The sequence below is a fragment of the Petaurus breviceps genome, unplaced genomic scaffold (genome assembly GCF_028583685.1).
Source record: "Petaurus breviceps papuanus isolate PSGF00001 unplaced genomic scaffold, PetGlider_PUasm1.0 90778, whole genome shotgun sequence".
In the NCBI taxonomy this organism is placed as follows: domain Eukaryota; kingdom Metazoa; phylum Chordata; class Mammalia; order Diprotodontia; family Petauridae; genus Petaurus; species Petaurus breviceps.
In genome coordinates this window covers 1679523-1702071 of record NW_027187343.1, presented here as the reverse complement: position 1 = coordinate 1702071, position 22549 = coordinate 1679523, and the positions used below count along the sequence as shown (strand labels likewise).

General features: G+C 36.1%; 1 protein-coding gene across 4 annotated transcripts in view; it reads left to right on the top strand.

Moving 5' to 3' along the window:
- The window catches only part of CDC42BPA (CDC42 binding protein kinase alpha), a 409866-nt gene that overhangs the window by 286723 nt on the left and 100594 nt on the right, over positions 1-22549 (top strand). For 3 of the 4 annotated variants that reach the window (XM_069069124.1, XM_069069121.1, XM_069069122.1), the window contains exons 13-17: positions 1605-1847; positions 2131-2241; positions 3384-3631; positions 9715-9820; positions 17873-17997. In XM_069069124.1, the coding sequence (XP_068925225.1) occupies positions 1605-1847; positions 2131-2241; positions 3384-3631; positions 9715-9820; positions 17873-17997 (833 nt within the window). The remainder of the gene's footprint in view (positions 1-1604; positions 1848-2130; positions 2242-3383; positions 3632-9714; positions 9821-17872; positions 17998-22549) is intronic. The other variant, XM_069069123.1, reaches the window with a different exon arrangement.

Below are 22549 nucleotides of genomic sequence, written 5' to 3'. Positions count from 1 at the left end.
GATATGGCCCATGAGTGTATTAATAATTATGCCAAAACACATATTATGCTCAGGCCATTTAAAAAAATTTTAGAAAAGATGTAAAACTTAAAAAAAATTCAAATTGTGAGCAGTATATATTTTAAAAAATGGAATATTTGTTATCAAAAAAGAACTGTCAACCTATTTTTTTGTCAATTTTGCATTAATTCAGTGTGTTTTCAATGTTACTTAGTATATATTTCAAAATGTTTTATGTCATTTTAGGTCTACCACAAATCTTCCTGAAGTAGGCAGTTTAACTAGTTATGGTGTAAATTTCAAGGCCAGAATTATAACTTTTAGTTTCCTAATAGTAGTTTGTATATTCAGAATTATTTAATAGTGTAATAACAGTAATTAATACCTAATATTTGTATAACACTTTAAGGTTTGCAAAGCACTTCACAACCATGTCACTTTATCCTTTAAAAAAAAACCTAACCCCTAACCCCCCAAACCCAGGAAGTAGATACTGTTATTATCTTCATTTTACAGATGAGAAAAATGACACAGAGGTTAAGTGACATGCCTAGAGTTATTACTCTTATGATATGTTTCTGAGGCCACATTTGAACAGAGGTTTTCTTGACTCCAGGTCACATTTTGCCACCTAGCTACCTCTAGTGGCTAGTATACTACATGTTAGTTAGGATATGTGGTGATAGAGTCTTATACATGTACAGAGCCAAATTTAGTTACCATGGAAAGTATTCTGATATTTATCTTTATGGTGTCTTTCCTCTAGATTTTCCCGATTTTGGTGATATTAGTAGTTCCTATATTAACCTTGTGAATAAAGGTGATATTAATATCACCTTTGAGATATATCACATCATAATATGTGATTACTGATATATATCATTAATATCAGAAAGGTGATAATAAAAAAAAACTTGAGCCACAAAGTTAAGTAACCTTAAAAATATTCTAGCTTTTTGTATAGTTTTGAAGCAGAGTTAGGAAGACATTTTACAGATAATCCTGAAACCTTTCCAAACCATTTATACCGCTTCTCAAGTATACTGCCAGTATTCCTCCTCATCTACATATCTTCTGGTTCTTCTTTGACTGGCTCATTTTTTACATATTTTTCAGTCTTTTACATCTATTTAAAGTATGGCATAAAAACATACTTCTAGGGGTGGGTAGGTGGTACAGTGAATAAAGCACCAGCCCTGGAGTCAGGAGGACCTGAGTTCAAATCCAGCCTCAGACACTTAATACACATACACACACTCACACAAAACTAGCCGTGTGACCTTGGGCAAGTCACTTAACCCCAATTGCCTACCTTCCCCCCTCCAAAAAGCAAAAAAACAACAGCAACAACAAAAAAACATACTTCTAGAAGTTTAAGTAATTTATTCGTTGTTGCATAGCAGACTTACCCCTAAGAACTAAGGCTATAGCATAGTCTGGTTAAAAGTTCTTCTTAGTTTTCATTGAACAATTCATCTCTTTCATTTTTGTCCTTGGGTTTGCAAAAGTGGCTCTTCTTGACTCCAGTGATGGCCATGTTGAAGGCCGTGTTTAGCCTCTTATCTTCTGAATTGGTAACCTGTATTCTTTTTACAAAACTATAGGAGCTAATCGAGTCTAGTGAGCGATTAAAATCCCAAACTAAAGAACTGAAAGATGCACACAGCCAGCGGAAACTGGCCATGCAAGAGTTTTCGGAGATGAATGAGCGACTGACAGACTTGCACTCCCAGAAACAGAAACTTGCTCGCCAAGTCCGAGATAAGGAAGAGGAGATGGAATTGGTGATGCAAAAGGTTGAAAGCTTAAGGCAAGAACTGCGCAAAACAGAAAGAGCCAAAAAAGAGGTTAGTAGTCAGGCGCATTCTGTAGTAGCTATTGAGTAACAACGGAAACTCCTTTTTCAGATAATTGGAAGCTATACATCTCTATCTCACTCTATTTCTTCTTATGAAAAATCAATGTTATCCTAGGCATAAATCTCCTCTAGTTCCATCATAGTTATTTAGTGAAGATTTGGATATTTGGGTTTTCTTTCTAATAAATATTTATTGTTCATATATAGAGTAATACATTATTTTTATTTCAGAATTGTAAAAATGAAAACTTACTATTGGTTTTCTTTTTAAGCTGGAAGTTCATGTAGAATCTGCAGTAGCAGAGGCATCTAAGGACAGGAAACTACGTGAACGGAGTGAACAGTACTCTAAACAGCTGGAGAATGAATTAGAGGGATTAAAGGTCAGTATGCTTTTTGGAAGCTAATTTGCTCTTCCCTTTAGATGTAGGCTCCCAAGAAAGAGAAAAAATATTAAAGCTTCAATGAGTAATGTCATTGTTCTTAGAAAGGTCTTTAACAGCATGCAAGGTTTAAGACCAGAAGAGTCTTAATGAGTAGTGTTCCTTACTGACCCAGATACCTGAATTTCTTTCTGTTCAGTTGAATTAGGGGTCTTCTGTGAAAACTTTGCTTACCCTTTGAAAAGATAAAATTTAAAGATGATTTGATCCCTGCACTCATCAGTATGGGGATGACTTATATAATTATCCCAAATTTGTACCATTTAGAAAATATTTATTTTGAATGATGATTTATCACACCTGACACAAAACCTTTTATGTAGATTATCTCTCTTAATGTTTATAGCTTTTGTAACGCAGAGTAACTAGCTTCTTCTATTTGCTTCTAAACTGTTTAGAATAGGTATGTATTTCTAACTGAAATAATTTCTAGCAATTTTGCATATATAGTATTTATTTAGTGTTAAGGGCTGCAAAGGAGTCCCTTGAATTTGTCTTTTTTGAGTTGCCATATTTTCCAGAAATACTGGAGCATGCCGGAGTCCCTGAATGTGTCAAGGACTGATCTCCCCCTGAGATGACATAATATGTTGTTGCACCCCATTCTGGACTCCCTGTGTGTCCTTGGGAAGCAAGACAAGCACTAGCCAGTCTATGCCAGACTGGGATAATGCTTGTGCAGCTAGGGTCCTTTGCAAATAAGCAGACCCTCCTATCTTCATAGTTTAGTAGTTCCCAAGGGAAAAGAATAAGGTTTTTGTATTCACCTTACTCCTCCTCATGGGGTGCGGTCTTGTCTTTTTTCCCCATTTATGATGTACCATTGCCCCTCCCATTTCACATCCCTTCTTGGTATCCCTGCCTTCCTTTGTCCTGCTATTATAAAAATATAAACTTCTGTAAAGCATAGGAACCTTTTGGGTTCCACATGCATGTTCATTTGTCATGTAATAAACTGGTTTTCACATAAATTTTGTGATTGCCTGTTGACATTAGACAAACATATTCCTCTCTTCATTGCACAACTGAGTTGGTCTAGTTTCACTGTTCTTTTGGGTAAAAGTTCTCTATTATTTTTGTAGCAAAAACAAATTGGTCGCTCACCAGGTATAAGCAGCATAGAACATCAGCAAGAGATAACCAAACTAAAGGCTGACATGGAAAAGAAAAGTATCTTTTATGAGGAGGAATTGTCTAAAAGAAATGTAATACATACAAATGAAATTAAAAATCTGAAGAAAGAACTACGTGATGCAGAAGGCCAGCAACTTGCCCTTAAAAAAGAAATTATGATTTTAAAGGACAAATTAGAAAAGACCAGGAGAGAAAGGTAAGGTCATCACTAGAACTTGGAGAGATATCACATGCAATTTATGGTATTGAAAGGTGTTTGGAACATACTGGCCTTAAAAGAGTAATATATATAATTTTCTTGTAGAGCATTTGTTCCAATGAAATAGGAGAATCTATAAAACAAATTTTGTGTACCAGGCAAAGTTACCAGCCAAAAAAGAGATATTAATCTTACAGCTAGAGGAAAAAAATACAGAAATCATGCATTAATTCATAAAATTACAAATTTTCAGATTTGGAAGAGGACTTAGGAGCCCATATTATCCTCGCCTATATATCAGACCTTTCTACAAATATACTCACTGTGTGGTAACCTAGCTCTTAGAGACATCTAACAGGGGATGGGGGCTTGAAGGGAAATCCATGACTTTCTAAGGTTGCCTGTTCTGCTTTTGGTTAGCTCTCATTGTTAGATCATTCAACAGATAACTAAAGTAGGTTTACTTAACTATAACATGGATATTAGTAGATATTAATCCCATCACACAAGTGAAATCCTCATATCTTTCTCAAATAAACTGTCATTTACCCATCTGGCCTCTACTCCCACCTATCCCCACCCCCATTCTTATACATCTGAGGTTGATTTTTTTTTAACTGAAATATAAAACTTTGCATTTATCCCTATTAACATTATACCCTGTACACATCTTCTGGATCTTGATCCTTTCATTCATATAATAACTTACCCTCTCAGTTTTTGTTTAGCTGCAAATTTTGTGCATATGCCATTTATCCCTTTATCTTAGTCATTTATAAAAAATATTTAATGTTCAGTTGTTTTCATCTGTGTTCAACTCTTTGTGACTCCATTGATCATTTTCTTTTTTTTTTTTTGCCTTTTGGGGGGCAGTTGGGGTTAAGTAACTTGCCCAAGGTTACACGGCTAGTATTTTTGTGTGGGTATTAAGTGTCTGAGGCTGGAACTGAACTTGGGTCCTCCGACTCCAGGGCCGGAGCTCTTACTCACTGCGCCACCTGGCCACCCCCATTCATCATTTTCTTGGCATAGATATTGGAGTGCTTTGCTATTTCCTTCTCTGGCTTGTTTTACAGATGAAGAAATTGAGATAAATAGGGTTAAGTGACTTGCCAAAAGTCATAGAGCTAATAAATGACTGAGGCCAGATTAGAACTCAGGTCTTCCTGACTCCAGGCCTGGTAGGTCTTCCTGCCTCCAGGTCTGGCACTCTCTCCCCAGTGTACAACTTAGATTCTAAAAAACAAAAAAAGAAGTTAGAGCTGAAAACAGATCCCAAGGTGGTATAATGGAAAGAGTGCAGGGCCCATTGTCAAGAAAGCCTGAGATCCAGTCCAGCCTCAGACATGTACTAGCTTTATGACTGTAAAATGAGCTGCAGAGAGAATTGGCAAACCACTCCAGTATCTTTGACAAGAAAGTCACAAATTCAGATAAGATCCAAAACAACTGAATAATAACAACAACGACAAAGAGATTCCTGGGACATTCTTCTCCAGTAGATCTCATATGAAATTTAATATATAACTATTCGTGAGTCCTCGTGGTCCTGACCATTGATTATGTTTCAAGTCCTACCAGCTATACTTTTATCTAGCCTGACTAACCCACACCTCTCCATCTGGCCCACAAGAGTAACACTAGAGTCTGTCTCAGATTTTATAAAACGTAGGTAAATTATGTCTACAGCATTACATCGCAACCTGTGAAACAAAAAACAAGAGAATTCTGTCATGATCCATTCTTGAAAGTCATGTATGACTTACTTTCTAGTCATTTGCTAATCTTCACTTTCATAATATGTTCTAGAATTTTGCCAGGCAATAATGAGTTAAGTTCACTGTCCTAGAGTGTGAAGATGACTCTCATTCCCTTTTTGAAAATTAGGATAACATTTACCCTTCAAGTTATTTTGTACCTTTTTCATTGTTCTTCCAGAGATCAGTGACTGGCTCAGAAATCATTGAACATATTTGACCTGGTCCTGGTGATTGAACTCATTTAAGTACAGCAAAATTCCTTCTTGTTATCTCCATTTATTTTGTCTAGCAATTCCTTATTGGCTAGTTTTGTATCGTCCTTTCCAATTCAAAGATTATTCCTCTTAGCAAAGAAAATAAATTAAATAAAAGTTCTTCCTTTTCTCTGTTATCATCGTTTGATCTGTGTCCATTTTGTTACAGTTATACCCCTTCTTTGTCCCTTTTCTTTTTCCCATTATAGCTAAAAAAAAATTTTTTTGTTATCCTTAGTATTCCTTGAAATTATCAGCTGATTCTGACCTTTTTAATATTTTAAGCTGAGGTCCAGAAACCCAAATGCTGCTCTCAGATACCACCTTCTTCACTGTTTACTTCTCAAATCTGCCTTTGTAAACCTTTTACCTTTGATCAGTAGCAGTAATGAAAATACCATCTGTAGTCCTAAAGTCTTCAATTAACTAATGGAAGAGAAATTATCTTATGTCTTTCAGACTATAAAATCTCGAACAAAAAACTGAGACCTTATTTTGCCCCAAACTTCTTAAAACAAATGGATGTTTTCTGGTCTATCTTCCCAGAGTCATTTCCCATATTAAGTAACTAGGTGTGGGGAATTGCCAAATTATTTATTAAAAAGCAACTAGGCCAGGGGTGGGGCACATGTGGCCTTCTAGGTCCTTGGGTATGGCCTTTTGACTGAGTCCAAGTTGTCTTTGCTCTGTAAAACTTGGACTCAATCAAAAAGCCTTACTCAAGGACCTAGAAGGCCACATACGGCCTTGAGGCAACAGGTTCCCCACCCCTGAATTAGACCTTATACTTTGTATTATGACAAAGTCATAAGAATAAAATGCTTTTATAGAAAGAAAAACATTTAGCCTTCCTAGTGCCTTGCACTAAAATATACTGTGAAAGGAAAGTAGAAAGACTGTAACTGTTGCTCCAAATGTTCTATATTCAATGTGCATTCTTTGTTTGCACAAATGTACTATATGTGATGGAAATAAACTAGACCCAACCTCACTTCAAAAAAAAAAAAAAGAGGAAATAAATACGTAAACCATGCTACTTATACTAGTAACTGTTTTGTTGTTTTTACCAAAGACATTGAATCTTTTAGTGTTCCAAATAGAGTTTCAGTCCTTTAATTCACCCCCAAAAATTATCCTTAGCACCTTAATGAACAGCAGAAAAATGATATCTACATAGTTATGGGGGAGAGGAGAAGAATATCCCTTGTTAACTCAAGCTACAAACTAAGACAGCTAAGGGGTGCAGTGGAGAGTGCTAAATGTGGAGTCAGGAAAACCTGAGTTCATTTTCAACCCCAGGCACTTCATTAGCTGTGTAAACCTATTCAAGTCACTTAAAAGCTGTCTTCCTCAGTTTTCTCATCTGTAAAATAGAGCCACCTACCTCTATCTACTGACCTCCCTGACTTCCTTTAAGTCCCAACTAAAGTCCTATATTCTCTAGAAGCCTTCCCTAACCCCCTTAATTCTAGTACCTTTTTTCTGTTTATTATTTCCTATTCATTCTATATATAGGTTGCTTTTCATGTTGTCTCCCTCTTCAGATTGAGATTACTGCTTGAGAGCAGGTACTGCCTTTTGACTTCTTTTGAATTTCCAGTGCTTAGCCCAGTGTATGGTAGTAGGCACTTAATAAATGTTTATTATTGGATAACTATCAAATTATTAAAAAGAAAGGCAATTGTTGGAGGAGTTGTGAAAAAACAGGTATATTCTTTTCATCACTTGTGAAAAACGTAAACCTACAGAATATTTTTGGAGTAAAAGTTAATAAAATATTCATGCCCTCTGACTCAATAATTCCACTGTTGGGAATATTGCCTGAAAAAGTTATTTTTAAAAACGATTCACAGATTACTGTAGCAGTAATATTTTGAATTGCAAAATAATAGAAGCAGGGTGTTTAACAATAGAGTGGTTAAATATATTACACTATATTAATACAACACAGTACTATGATGCAATTCAAATTGATAAGCATGAGATAGTTTCATGAAATAATGAAAAACAAAATAAGCAGAACTAGAACAGTGTAACAGAGGCACACTTTGACCATAAAAGAAGAGAAGTGAATAAAAATAAATGGACTAATAATCCAGATGTAGTTTTAGAGAATGGAACTCTGATAATAATATCACCGCCCCATTTTTCATCTCCCTTTTATATATTGTCTTCTCTCACTAGAATGTAAGCTTCTTGAGGACAGAACTGTCTTTTTCCTTCTATTTGGATTTCTTTCACTTAGTGTCTGGTTCTTAAGTGGGGTTTTAAAAAGTTTTTAAATTTAATTTAATTTTTATTTCTTAAATTTATTATTTATTAACCTTTTTAAATAAACATTTTGAGATCCAAATTCTTTCCCTCCCTCCCAACCCTTCCTAACACAGAGAGAAGGCAAGCAGTGCCTTCTTCAGGATTTCTTCAGTGAAATCATCAAAAACATTTCCACATTAGCCATATTGCAAGAAAAGTAGTAAGAAAATTATACTTTGTTTTTCATTCAGAATGCGTCAGTTCTCTCTCTGGAGGTCAATAGAATTTTTTTTCATCATAAATCCTTGGGAATTGTCTTAGATCACTGTATTGATCAGAGTATCTAAGTCTTTAACAGTTAGGCATCAATTGCTATTTATTATTATATCATATATTGCATTATTATATTTCAATATTACATTACTATGTATAATGCTCTCCTGGTTCTGCTCACTTCACTTTGCTTCAGGTTATATAGTTCTTCCCATGTTTTTTGAAACCATCCTCCTAATCACTTACTCTAGCATAGTAGTACTCCATCATAATTATATGCCACAACTTGTTCAGCTGTTCCCCATTTTATGAACATTCCCTCAATTTCCCATTCTTTGCCACTACAAAAAGAACTGCCATAAGTATTTTTGTACAAATAAATAATTTTCCTTTTTCTTTGATATCTTTGAGGTACAGACCTAGTAGTGGTATGACTAAGTCAAGTCAATCCAAAACTTAATGCCCACATTGCATATTCTATATCACAAAATATATTTCTTAGTTTGAGTGTATGTGTACATATATAAAATGTTAATACTGGAAACTCTGGAGAACTAGGTCCATAGTTTCTTTTTTAGCTTGTATTTCATCCTTGCCACTTCTTAGAGATTCCAATATTACCACAAATTTGAGTTGAGTCACTTCTATGATATAATATCTCAGCTTTTTTCCATGACATTTTTCTTACAGTTAACCAGATTTTTCATAAATATTGAATCTACTCTCTAGGTTTTTAATGGAGTCTCTATGTTGTTGTTTGAGCTGATTCATGGAATCTTATTTTTAGAAGGTAGCAAAATAGCTCCTTCCATTTTTGTCTCCAATTTATTCTCAAAGATAGTGAGTTGTTCAAAGTCACTTATGTAGTAAAACTCATCTTCAGATCATGCTGCTTCTCTCTCTGTCACTCACTCCTATCCTCCCTCTTGAAAAGAAAAGCTTAATGTGTTTCTTTAAAGTGTTCTGTGAAACCCTGCTCACTCTGGCTTGTATTGAAGACCTTTTTAAAAGCCACAGTTGCCTTATATTTTGTTTGTACATGTCCTGTATAGGTATGTATTACATTTTGTCTCCTCAAGAAAATGTGAGTTCCTTGAAGGCATGGCCTCATTTTATTTCTGTCTGTGTATCTGTCAGTTCTTGGCACAGAAGAGATACTTGTTGAGTTACTGGTAGCTGTGTGGCAAATGACATATCTTAGTTCTTCAGGTGATACTTTAAAAATCTCTAAGTTAAAAGTGAGGTTCTGTTGTTTCTCAGTTGTGGAAGTTCTATACCATGGAGTTCCTATACTGGTGAAATCACAGGTCTGTTCCCCCGTCCCCAGAAAGACCATGATGTGCTTGCCAATACACAGAGAAAATATGTTGTTATTCATATAATAAAAACTCATTTCACTAATTATAATGTTCTAATTCCTAGTAGTATTTTCATCTGTGAAACAGAAACTCTCATAAAAATAGTTTTCTTCAAATTGTTGGCTTATGTTAATGACATGACTGCTTTATCTTTCTTTGTTTTGTTTTTTGTAATTTAATAGCCAAAATGAAAGGGAAGAATTTGAAAGTGAATTTAAACAAAAATATGAACGGGAAAAGATTCTCTTGAGTGAAGAAAATAAAAAACTCTCAAATGAGCTTGATAAGGTAAGTGATTCAGTCCAACAAATATTTGTTCCTGCTATTTGTTCTTTATTCTCAAAGAGGACCATGACCTCAGGAAGGTGAAGCTATGATATGCAAGTGAATTCGATTTAAGTGAGGGAGGACTGTGCAGAGTCACCAACTTCACTTTTGCCTCTGGAATCATCTGGGCCCAGTGGTCATATATGGATTAGGACAACTGGAGATGGCCCAGAATGCAGTGGCCTTTTCAAGCTAAGGTCTTTAGCAGGTCTCAGTTTGACTAAGGCAGTGCCCATTCAGTGATTAAGGCTTAATAAAATGAGGCCAAGAATGGCCTCTTAAAAAAAGGTCTTCAGTTCTGGGAGGGGAAGATCTTAGCCAAAACAGAAACAATTATTATTTACATTCATTCTGAGCCCATCAGGGCCCAAACAGTGACAAAGTAGGACTTGGTCTAGGACCAGAGTGATTTGGTGTTAAGGCTAGTCTTTAAGAGAAAAAACAAAAACAGAAAAATATTTCAGAGATTAATATCTACATTCCTTTGAGCAAATCACCAGTAGGCAAAAATCATGGTGAGTACAGATTTATGCTTTTTACTTTTTAAGGAAAACTTTCCCTTTGAATGCCAAATTATTTCCTTGGGATAGGCAGTCTCCCTTCAAGTTCAAGGATGTAAGATATTTTTATATTTCTTTATCCCTTCCAGTTTTTTTTACTGTCCCATACGTTCTCTCATTTCTTTTCTTTCCATTCTGTTTCATACAATCTCATTTTATCCTGGGTAGGACTAAAGCACTTGAACAAGAGTAGATCATGGCAGAGACAGCCTTGCTGAATCATGGAGATGTAAAAGCAGGATCATGGGGAAATCTTTTAAAGTGATCCAGGCCCATGAAATAAATCACCAACTTCTTGGTGTGAATTTTTACATTTAGTTCATTTTCAGGTAGCATTGGTATATACATCCTTTAGTGTTTTTTGTTTGTTTGTTTTGCTTTTTTGGCTTTTTGGAGGGGGAAGGCAGGGTAATTGGGGTTAAGTGACTTGCCCAAGGTCACACAGCTAGTAAGTGTTAAGTGGCTGAGGCTGGATTTGAATTCAGGTCCTCCTGACTCCCAGGCTGGTGCTCTATTCACTGTGCCACCTAGCCACCCCCACTTCCTTTAGTTTTTAAGACACATCAGCCTGAAAAGGAATAGAAATTTTTACATCTAGGCCTTAATTAATGCAAAATATGAATCCTATAAATTGGAATGATTAAAATTTCCAATATTGGAAATTATAATTATGTAAGTTTGGGTCCATCTTAATGGAAATATGCAATACAAATCCTAATAATGCAGTAACTTCATGGAATCCATTATTTGCACTAATTGAGACCTAACTGTATACTGCCAGCTGCAAACTGCTAAGATTTTAATAAGGAAAGATTGTATTTTGACCTGTGTAGTAAGAAACATTTTTTTCGCATACTCTATGACATTTAATTTTCTACTTTCAGTCATTGGGACTATGTAATTCAAGAAACAGTTATAAGTGCCTGCCTACTATGTAAAATACTTAGCAAAAAACTATGATGCTCTAAAAAAATTTAATCTAGTATTCTAAATAGGCTCATTTCCTTTTTTGTCCCACATACCTCCTCCTCTTCTCCTACATTTACTTCTTTTGGTTACTTAATTTTCTAGACTTTATGAAACATTACTTGACTTCTTTTGCTGAAAACAACTCCAGAATAAATATTAATGTGTATAGTAACATCCTATGAAGCTAAACTAAACAGTATTTTGAAAGGTAACAAATTCTCAAATGATGCCTTAGATAAATTTAAAATAATTTTTGTGAGTTGTAAGACTTTATAGAAGCAAACCTTGCCATTTTTAAGCAAATGTGAGACTAGTAGTTTAACTAGATAAAAAAAAGCCTAGTTCCTCTTTCAATTAGTTAACATGTATATACCTGTTATTTAACACAGACTTAGAAGTCAGTTCTGTTTTACAAGCTCAAGAGTCACACTGACATCAGAAATTACACATTACAAGATGATTTCACTTGGAATCACTGTGTTAGTTACTTAGTACAGGGTGTTATTAGAGAGTGCAGAGAAACTATCTGAAGTGGTATAAAAAGCAAAATAGAGAGGAAAACCAGTCAGTTGCCCAGTTAACAGCCAATTATTCCATTTCATTGCTAGTTTTTACATTATTTTAGCTCTATGTAAAATTAATATTTGATGCTACATTTTCTTAAACTATCCTTTTTTTAATTAAATTTTATTTTTAGTTTACATCATTCATTTCCACAATATTTTGAGTTATGAATTTTCTCCCTCTCTTTCCCTTATCCACAACCCAAAAACAGTGATCCCACTGTATACCCCCTCCCCCATTCTGCTCTCTTCTATATCCTTCCACATCCCCACTCTGACTTTCCAGTAGAGCAAGATGGATCTCTATACCCCAGTACCTGTATATCTTATTTCCCAGTTGCATGTAAAAAAAAATAATTTTTTTAAAATATTTTATTTTAAAACTTTGAATTCCAGATTTTTTCCCTTCCTCCGTTGTCACCCACCCTTATTGGGAAGATAGGCAATTCAGTATAGGTTGTGCATGTGTAGCTATGTAAGACATTTCCATAGTGGATATATTGTGAAAGACTGACTATATTTCCCTCCATCCTATCCCCCCCCCCAACTTGTTCTATTCTCTGCTTTGACCCTGTCCTTTTCATAAGTGTTTGCTTCTAACTACCCTCCCCCCCGCCAACCTGCCCTCACCTCCCTCATCCCCCCTTTCATCTCCTTCCCCCCTACTCTCCTGTAGGGTGAGATACCCTATTTAGTGTGTATGTCATTCCCTCCCTAAGCCAAATTCAATGAGAGTAAGGTTGACCCATTCCCTTTTGCCTTCCTATTCTTCCTCTCCATTGTAACAGTTTTCCCTTACCTCTTCTATAGGAGATAATTTATGCCATTCTGTCTCTCCCCATCTCATCTCATTATATTCCTCTCTCACCTCTCAATTTCACCTTTTAAGTATCATTCCTTCCTGTTCAATTGGTCCTGTGTCCTCTGTCTATGTATACCTGTACACATGTATACATACACTCACATGTGTATTCATACACTCATATACCCTAATATGTAGACATATATATCATACATATTTATATTACCTTCAACTGTTCTCATAATGAGAAAAGTCTTATAATTATTTATACAATTATCGTTTTTCCATATCATAATGTAAATAGTTCAACTTTGATAAGTTCCTTATGATTTCTTTTCCCTGTTTACCTTCTCATGCTTCTCTTGCTTCTTGTATATGAATGTCAGATTTTCTATTCAACTCTGGTTTTTTCATCAAAAATGCTTGAAAGTCCTCTATTCCATTGAATGACCATATTTTCCCCTGAAACATGATACTCAGTTTTGCTGGGTAGGTGATTCTTGGTTTTAATCCCAGCTCCTTTGGCCTCCGGACTATCATATTCCAAGCCCTTCAATCCCTCAATGTAGAAGCTGCCAGATCCTGTGTTATCCTGATTGTGTTTCTACAATATTCAAATTGTTTCTTCTTGGCTGCTTGTAATATTTCCTCCTTGATCTGGGAACTCTGGAACCTGGCTATAATATTCCTAGGAGTTATCTTTTTGGGATCTTTTTCAAGAGGTGATTGGCGGATTCTTTCAACCTCTACTTTGCCCTCTGATTCTAAAGCATCAGGGCAGTTTTCCTTGAGAATTTCTTGAAGGATGATTTCTAGGTTCTTTTTTTAATCATGGCTTTCACGTAGTCCAATAATTTAAAAATTATTGGATCTCTCCTGGATCTATTTTCCAGGTCAGTGGTTTTTCCAGTGAGATATTTCACATTGCCTTCTATTTTTTCATTTGTTTGGATCTGTTTAATAGTATCTTGATTTCTCATAAAGTCACTAGCTTCCATTTGCTTCATTCTAATTCTGAAGGAATGATTCTCTTCAGTGAGCTTTTGAGATTCTTTTTTCCATCTGGCAAATTTGGCTTTTTAAGGCATTATTCTCATCATTGGCTTTTTGAGGCTCATTTGCCATTTGAGTTAGTCTGTTTTTTAAGGTGTTATTTTCTTCAGTCAAGTTGTCGACTTGCTTTTCATGATTTTCTTGCATCATTGTCATTTCTCTTCCCAATTTTTCCTCCACTTCTCTTGGTTTCCAAAAACCTTCTTAAACTCCTCTATGGCCTGTAACCAGTTCATATTTTTCTTGGAAGCTTTTGGTACAGGAGTTCTAACTTTCTTGTCTTCCTCCTGTTCCATGCTTTGATTCTTTTTGTCCACTAAATAGGAATCTAAAATGGGATTGCTGTGCTTGCTTTGCTTCCTTTGCTTGCTCATGTTGCCACTCAATTACTTGACTTTTGAGCTTTTTGCCACAGTAGAACTCTGTTCTACTTCTGCTTCCAGAGAGGATAGCTTTGTCCCAAATCGCTGGGGTTTTTGCAGCTGCTGGAGCTATTAGTTGGCTTCCCTCTCTGAAGGGTCCACAAACTCTGGCACCTGGTCACACACCTTAGGACCTCCACCCTAGAAAGTGATCCAGATCCAAGCAAGATAATGCAAGAGCGATTATCCCTCAGAAGGGTTGCTTCATCCCCCTACAGTGTGCAGGCCAGGAGCTCTGAAGCAGCCACACCACAGAGGCCTCTGCCCTCAACCGCTTCTCCCTCTTGAGGCAGACTTCCAGACCTATGCTGATCCCTCCCTTTGTCTTTGGCATTTATGAGTTGATAATTCTTGAAACCACCACAGCTGCTGGTGATCCAGTCTCTTGAAGTCCCTCCAGCCACAGCTGGTCAGGGATGCCCTGGGGCTAAACCCATGGGCTCATGCGGGGCTGGGCTCTGCTCCCAGCATGCTGCAGTGGACCCTTGATGTCCGCCTTCCAGGCTGCCTTCAGTGGGAGATTTTTTTCTCTCTGTCACTTTGTGAGTTCTGTAGCCCTAAAGTTTTTTTAAAGTCATTTTTTATATGTATTTGAGATGGTTATGGGGGAGAGCACGGAGTTTTTCTGCTTGTTCGCCACCATCTTGGCTCCCTAAACTGTCCTTTAAATAAAATCATAGGTGAAAGTAAGGCCTGGTCAGGAGGATCAGAGAAAGAGGAGTAGCCTTCTGTTCCTCTTTGGGCATTGTTCTTCCACTGGTTCTACTTGCACTGCATTTTGGATTGTTTCTGTTGTTCTTCCTCATTTCTAGTTTCTTTTTGTTTTGCTTCTTTTCTGCTTTTGATTTAAGAAGGTTTTAATTTGCTTCTTTATACAAATAGCTGGAAAAATTATTTTCTTTAAAGGCAGTATGTCATTCCTTTCTTTGGTAAATTCCAGTGGTTCTCTTTGGTGTCCAGGACAAAATTTAAATTCCTCTTTTTGGCATTCAAAGTCATTTACCACTTAACTGGCTCCATTCTGCCTTTCCAGCTTGCTTGCTTGTTATGCCCCTGTACACACTCTGAAGTTCATTGTGCCTGGCCTTCTGACTGCTGCTCATCCTCCCATTTTTGCACTTCCTCTTCCTCACCTTGCATCTTAGACCTCCTCAATTCCTTCAGGAGCTGCTCAAGTACTGTATTCTTGACAAAACTTTTCCTGATCCTTCTAGCTACTTTCATTCTCCCTTACTAATCCTTTTTATCTTGTTGCTTACACCTATTTATATCCATGTTGTCTCCCCTGACTTAATGTAAGTTCTTTAAGGGTAGGGACTGTTTTGGTCTTTGTGTGTCCAGCTCCTAGTACACAGTTTTTGGCACATTGTCAACAATAGTAAAAGCATGTTGGTTGATTTGGGGGAGCATCCAGATTTCTTACTGTTGTCCTTTATTATTACCCCATCTTCTTTTACCAGCAGCGATTTCTTCATTTTTCTTTTATTCCTTAGCATAGAACCACTCCCCCCAAATTTTTTTCTTTAACATTCATCACCATCAATTTTGAGCTTAAGCTCTCCTGACATTGTCTCTACCAAACATTATTTTTTAGTTCTTCCTTCTTATTCATGTTTTAAAATTTTGACTTAGTTGATGAATTCTTTTTACAGTCACATTGTTCTCTTTGAACAAATCCCTACTTTTTCTCTTAATCACTTCTACTTCTTTATTTTCTTTAAAGTTTTGTTAATAATTTTGTTTTTACACTACTCATTTCCATTTGTTATAACAGAAACACTACAATTTAGCAAAGAAAAATAGCACCTGACAACCTATGTGCCATTCTATGTCTTCAGCTTCTGTTTCTGTCATTTTCTTTACATTGGGGGTGACGGGGGGGATGGTTTCTTTTGGTTTTCTTTGATATTTGTTATATATACACTGTGGAGATTAACAGAATGTAGTTACTGGTCAGAACTATAGCTTGTGCCCCCACTCTGCTTTATATATCATATCATACATGATTCCTACTGGAAAAACTTTGTGCTGGTATTTGGGTAGAAAAAGAAAACCTAGATTCCTCCTCAGTCATTTAAGACAAGGCACCTAAGTGGTAACTGTAGACTATTTTTATACTGTAGAAAGAAAGATTTTAAACTGTAAATTCTATACATATTATTTCAAAGGTTCTTAACTATTTTATTAACTCTTCCTTTTTCAGTTCCCCTTTCCCCTAATTGAACAAAAACAAAAAACCTTATACAAATATGCATAGTTCAGGAAAACAGATTCCTACATTGGCCATGTATAATAATGTATGTCTCATTTTGCCTTTTAAAATTCCATTACCTGAAAGTGTTGCTTTCATTTTTTATGATGCATTGTGAGTTTCATTACATATTATAAGGGATATCATTTATGTCAAAATGCTATCTTTTAAAAAGGTGATTTATATGTGACTGTTTGCAGAAGACAAGTTTAAAATACAAACGTTTCTGAAATGTTCTTGATACAGAATGCACAACAAAGACAATGGAATGTATGGCATGTCTAGTAAAAATGATGGTTTGTTCAAACTCCTTAAAAAAAAATTCCATCACCTTGCTGGCACTAATATATGTTATCAATAGATTTGGTTCATGTTTTTGAAAAGCAGGAAGCGAAACAGAAATAGATAAAATACTGGGTAGAGTTTTTAGAGGAGATGAGTATTTTTCTTTTTAGTGAATACTAGCTACAAATTGAGTAAATCGTGTTCCTTTAAAATCAGAGCAGATGAATTTTTTAAGAGAAAAATATACTTTTGTATCTTGTCTTATTTTTCCAGGGTTCTAAAGATGTGTATGTTAGGAATGTAAATTAAGAAACATTCAAACAAAATGGACAATTGAAAGAAGGCTAATAATGAAAATGTTAAGACTTCTCTGATTTAGATAGAATAAACAATGTAGTCTTTAAGAAGGGATGAAATAGTTTGCCAACTCTTGATGTGAAGGCTTTAAAAAGTAGTGAGTACTTAACAGGATAGAGAGCATGGCTGGCTATACTTTGCCTCTGCTTAGACTACTTTATCTACAAATTAAAAGGTTTTGATGCATGATCGAGATACAAATTTCTGCCTATATATAATCAGGCTTACCTATTTGTAAATAAGAAAAGCTTAATTAGTACAAAAGTCACATTGCCTTTTTGAACACGAAGTGATTTTTACTTCTATTGGCCATATCTCAGCTTATATAGTAAGGTCCCCCTCTCAAAACTGTAGCTCTTCCTAATGTTCTTTTTTTTTTTTTAATGATTCATGCTTTTATCAGAAATTGTAGCATTCTAAAAATAGCTCACAAATTATCACATATATCCTTTGTGATTTTTTTAAATATACAAGATGCTTAAACTTACTCAGTCAGGCAATGGTGTCCATCTTTTTTGAGGAGCTAGAAAGGAAGAAGTCTTTTGAAAAGTGACATTATTAAAACAAAGCAGATTTGAAGCTGACAATAAACTCCAGAACTCTATCTGGGAGTAAAATTGTGAAGACAGATTTTCTAATGAATTTTGATGTTGTATTTCAAGGTAATTAGATAATTTTCTTAGTGTAAGTAAAAAAAAAGTCTTAATGAATAATTCAGATTACAGTTCTATATCTTAAAATGCCCTTTCAGCTTACTGCTATGTTTGAGAGACTAAGTATAAACAACCGACAACTAGAAGAAGAGATGAGAGATTTAGCAGACAAAAAGGAATCAGTCGCACATTGGGAGGCCCAAATCACAGAAATTATTCAGTGGTGAGTACTCCAATTTAAATATAACTTTTTAATTGTCAAAAGATTTTTCCTCCCATATTTCCACTGGGAAGGAAAAATGTTTATCCTAGAAACACTGGCTTTACTACTATTTGGTCATTTTTACACCATTGTGTGATTTGTGTAGATAGGGCCAGGAAATTGCTTTATTTCCACCCTTGTTCTCCCACCTTGGCCATATTTCCGCCACCAGATTTCCCACAATTCATTTGAAAGCCGCTTTTTCTCTGTAAGAACAAAGTTAACTACCCTTTTGTTGTACAGGTTAGACTTGTTAAGAAATACATCAATAAGATTTAGTCACCCCTTTCTGAGACCAAAAGTTAAGTTTGTCATGGCTTTAAGGGACAAAAAGCCTGGAGAAAGAAGCAGCTGAAGAGAATATATCTTTTTTTTTTCTTCATTATAACATTGTTTTACTTGCAATTTTTTTTAACTTCAGATACAGTTTTATTAGTTCTCAGTATTTGGTAAATGGGTAGTAATTTGGATTAACTTAAGTTGAAAGTTAATGTATTATGAAATTGCCAATCCTAGTGCTTTTACTAATGTGTCTGCTGGTGTAAAACATAGGGGTAAACAACTGGAACTTTACTCTCTTATTAGAAATATATAAATCTTAATTTTGTTATTTATTTTCAAGGCATTTCTCCCCCTCCTCCCTACCACCTTTTCCCCATTGTCTTAATGCTCAGTTTATCTAAAAACTACTTATTTCTAAGTGTTTTCATAGATCAATTACTTGGGGAGTCTCAGATACTGATCATTTCATTTTTTTAAACTATGTTTTTCATTTATGTTCTTTTCTACCAACTGAGGAGTCTCATTTTAAAATCCAAATAAAAAGTGAGTAAACAAATGTTATCTTTTTAAGGAAGCCTAATCCAGTTGATAGTATTTTGATATCTATTTAGATGCAAAGCCCATATTTAAATAAAGCTTCGGTTTATAAATGTGTAACTTTGAATGAGTTCCATATAGTGCAGCTAAAAGTTCATAAATATACACAATTCATATACTTGTCCAAGAATATAGTTTTTAATAGCAACCAAGGTTACAGTGTCAAGGTATATAGTGAACTTAATTTTCCTTTTAAAGAAATTATAATAAGATTTTGAATACTAAGCATGCCATGTGTTTGATCACAATCTAGAGCCTCTTCTTTTCCTGTAGCTACCACAGTGGGCAGGAGCAGGAGAGAAAGAGTATTCAGGAAAGAAAGACTTGGTTTAAATCATTATAAAAGTTTAGGGAAGGAAAATTAAGGTTGAGTGTGTATTTGCTACCATGGGTTGCTGGTTCCAGCTTTCCAGTGTCATTTAGGAAAGATTAGACTCCAGTAAATTGAAAATCAGCAATGTAAGGAAACTGCTTGACATGGAAACTGTTGTTGAAAGATTGACTAGTCAGTTAGTCCTCATATATTTTATTATATGCTTACTATATGTGAAAGAGTATAAAATGCACTTGCCTTCATGAAGTTTACAGCGTAGTTGTAGAGGTACGGCACATGATAATCATGTCAGCACATATTTATATAGTGCTTTAGGGTTTACAAAGTTTTTTTTTTTCAAAATCTTGGGATTAAGTAGTGAAGTATTATTACTCCCCAGACTGTGAAACAACAGGGTAAGCAAACTGGCCTGGCATCATATATCTATCAAGTGTCAGCTCTTAGAATTGGACCCAAATCATATAAACTAAGTCTAGCATTCCACTCTTCCGCACTCTCTCTCAACAGATAAAAAAAAAAAAAACAAGCAACGTAGATTCTATAAGCACTTCCAAAATATATTACCTCCATTTTATAGAGCAATTTATAGCTCTTAGATCAAATATTTCTGAGAGGGAATGTCAGGCTCTGGCCCTGACATACACTAATGGTGACAGTATATCAAGTATATATCAGGTACGGTATCTGATGAATCTGAGAGCGTAGCTCATTATGGACTTCTCCCAAATTGTGTCTCTTATATACAGGGTGCCAGGGTGCCTTCTGATAAGAACACAGATTTTGTCCATGTTCTGACTGCCCTCTCATGTTGCACAAATATGAGACTCAAAAATCATTGCAGCCAAACTGGTTTGCTCTCATCTGATGCTCACTTACCCTGGTCACAGACTAGTAAGAGACAAGTCTCATGTTGTTCATCCTTTGTTTTTGAAGAGTACCAATGACTTCACAGGTGATGATTTGACTTGTACATGAATTGGATTTAAGTGAGGCAGAGTTTCACAGAGTTTCTCTGTATCTCAGTCATCAAAGCCCAATGGCAGGACACAAGTCAGGTTGCAGTGGATGACCTTGGAGTCTCTGATGGCCAAGCTTTAAGTGCTCCACTGTGCCTGCTTCAGCCACCTTCATGGCCGTTGGGGTTTATGAGGTATTCAGAGAGGACTAGCACCTCTGCTGTGAGGGTTTGCTGAGCCCTTTCCAGGGCTGCTTATCCACTTTGGTGTCCGTCTGTTACCCAAATCTCACCTGTGGCCCCAAGAAGATGTAGCGAGTGAAGTGGTCATTTCATACACAAGGAATGTCTGCATCAATTTCTCTTCTTTCCTGTTTTGGTTGAAGACAGTTATAGGCATTAAGAGAACAATGCCTGAGTTTTCACCCAGTGAAATGCTCCACCTGCTTCTTTTCCTTCCAGGTGTACTGCTATGCCCATATACTAAGAATGAGGACCCTTATCTCTGATGGGGATACTCCTGTGCTCAGAGTTTCATTGTATCAGTGAGACTGGGACAGGAGTCCACATATTTCAAGTAGGAACTCATAACACATTTTTCTACATAGACAGTTTTAGAATTAGTAAATAGTCACTAGTTTAGACAGAAAAAAAACCCAACACCCTAAATTCAACAAATAATAGATTGGACTCTCCTCTGTATGAAGAGGCTTTGTGGTTGGCTCAGTGTATCCTGTTCTCAAGGACCTTAATTTCTATGTGGATATGTGACATCATCATTATCATGACTAGCACTTTTATACTGATGTAAAGTTTGTAAAGCACTGTATATATGTTTTCTCATTTGCTCCTCACAATAATCCTGGGAGGTAGCTGCTATTATTATCCCCATTTTATAGAAGCAGAAACTGAGGCAGAGAGAAGTTAGATGACTTGCCCAAGGATACAGAGCTAGTGTCTTCCTGACTCCATGTTTAGCAAGCACTCTTAGCCATCTAGCTGTCTGTTATAAATTCTTGAAAAGTTAATGATCATCAGTGTGTCATAATGGATAGTATGTTATACTTGGAGTCAGAAAGATCTGGGTTTAAATCCTACCTCTGACATTAAACTAGCTCAGTGACCACTTGTCCTATCTGAGCCTCCATTTCTTTCTTTTTAATATGTCTGTATCTCATAGTCTAAAACCCCCAGCTCTAGAGTTACACGAGTGTGTCTTAGGGAGCTTCTCTAAGAATCCTGTCTCTGGCTCATTTTTCCCTGATACTGGGTTTCCTCTGAGAATCTCAGAATATAATTTTGTGGGCAGATCTCCACTGATGTGGGTAAAAAAGATCACCTTTCCTGTGCTAGCACTCAGAATAACAATGCACAGAAGATACAGAACAACCTTTATTTCACCCCACAGAAAATGCAAAGCCACACAAAGGGTTCCCTCTAAGAAAAACAGTTGATAAAACTTCTCCCTTAACAGTGAGGCCCACCTTCCAACTAGGGGACCTTTATGAGCTTCAGCCGTATAGTACTATCCTTAATATTTGGACTAGTCCCAGACAGAAAGTGAACTTGAGATTGCTAAAGAATCAAATCACCCCAATGATAAACCTAAGCCATCCAGCTAACTCATATGCCCTATTCTTTTCTAAGAGATTAGTATTGACCAGGACAGACATCTTCTTTTCTATGCATGCTGGTTACAAAAACTTGGGATCTAGGAAATCTTCCCCTTCTTCTTTCTAGTAGACTAGGGCATGTGACTCTTCAGGGACCACATGATTTAGAGCACATATACCTGTATCACACTTCTGCCCTTAACTTTTTAAGGTTACTATTAGCAATTCTCTTGGGAGTCTGTTCAAATAACTAGATTGTCCCCCCCTCCATTACTACCTCAGATACACTCTTAGTTCTATTGAAGGTCTTTCTTTCTTCCTACCTGACTCTCAGCTCAGAATTCCCTGTTCCTTTTTATAGTCATAGTGTAAATGCCAGAATGGGCAAATAGGGGGTACCGTGAAAAGGGTGCAGGCCTAGTGTTAGGAAGACTCATCTTCTGAGTTCAGATCTGGCCTCAAGGCACTTACTAGCTAAGTGACCCTAGACAAGTCAGTTAATTTTATTTGCCTCAGTTTCCTCATCTGTAAAATGAACTGGAGCAAAAAATGGCAAACTACTCTAGTATCTTTGCCAAGAAAACCACAAATGAGGTCATGAAGAATCAGACTTGACTGAAATGATTAAACAACATAAAAGCTAGAAGCTCAGTGAATAGAGCACTGGCCCTGCAGTCAGGAGGACCTGAGTTCAAATCCAGCCTCAGACATTTAACACTAGCTGTGTGACCT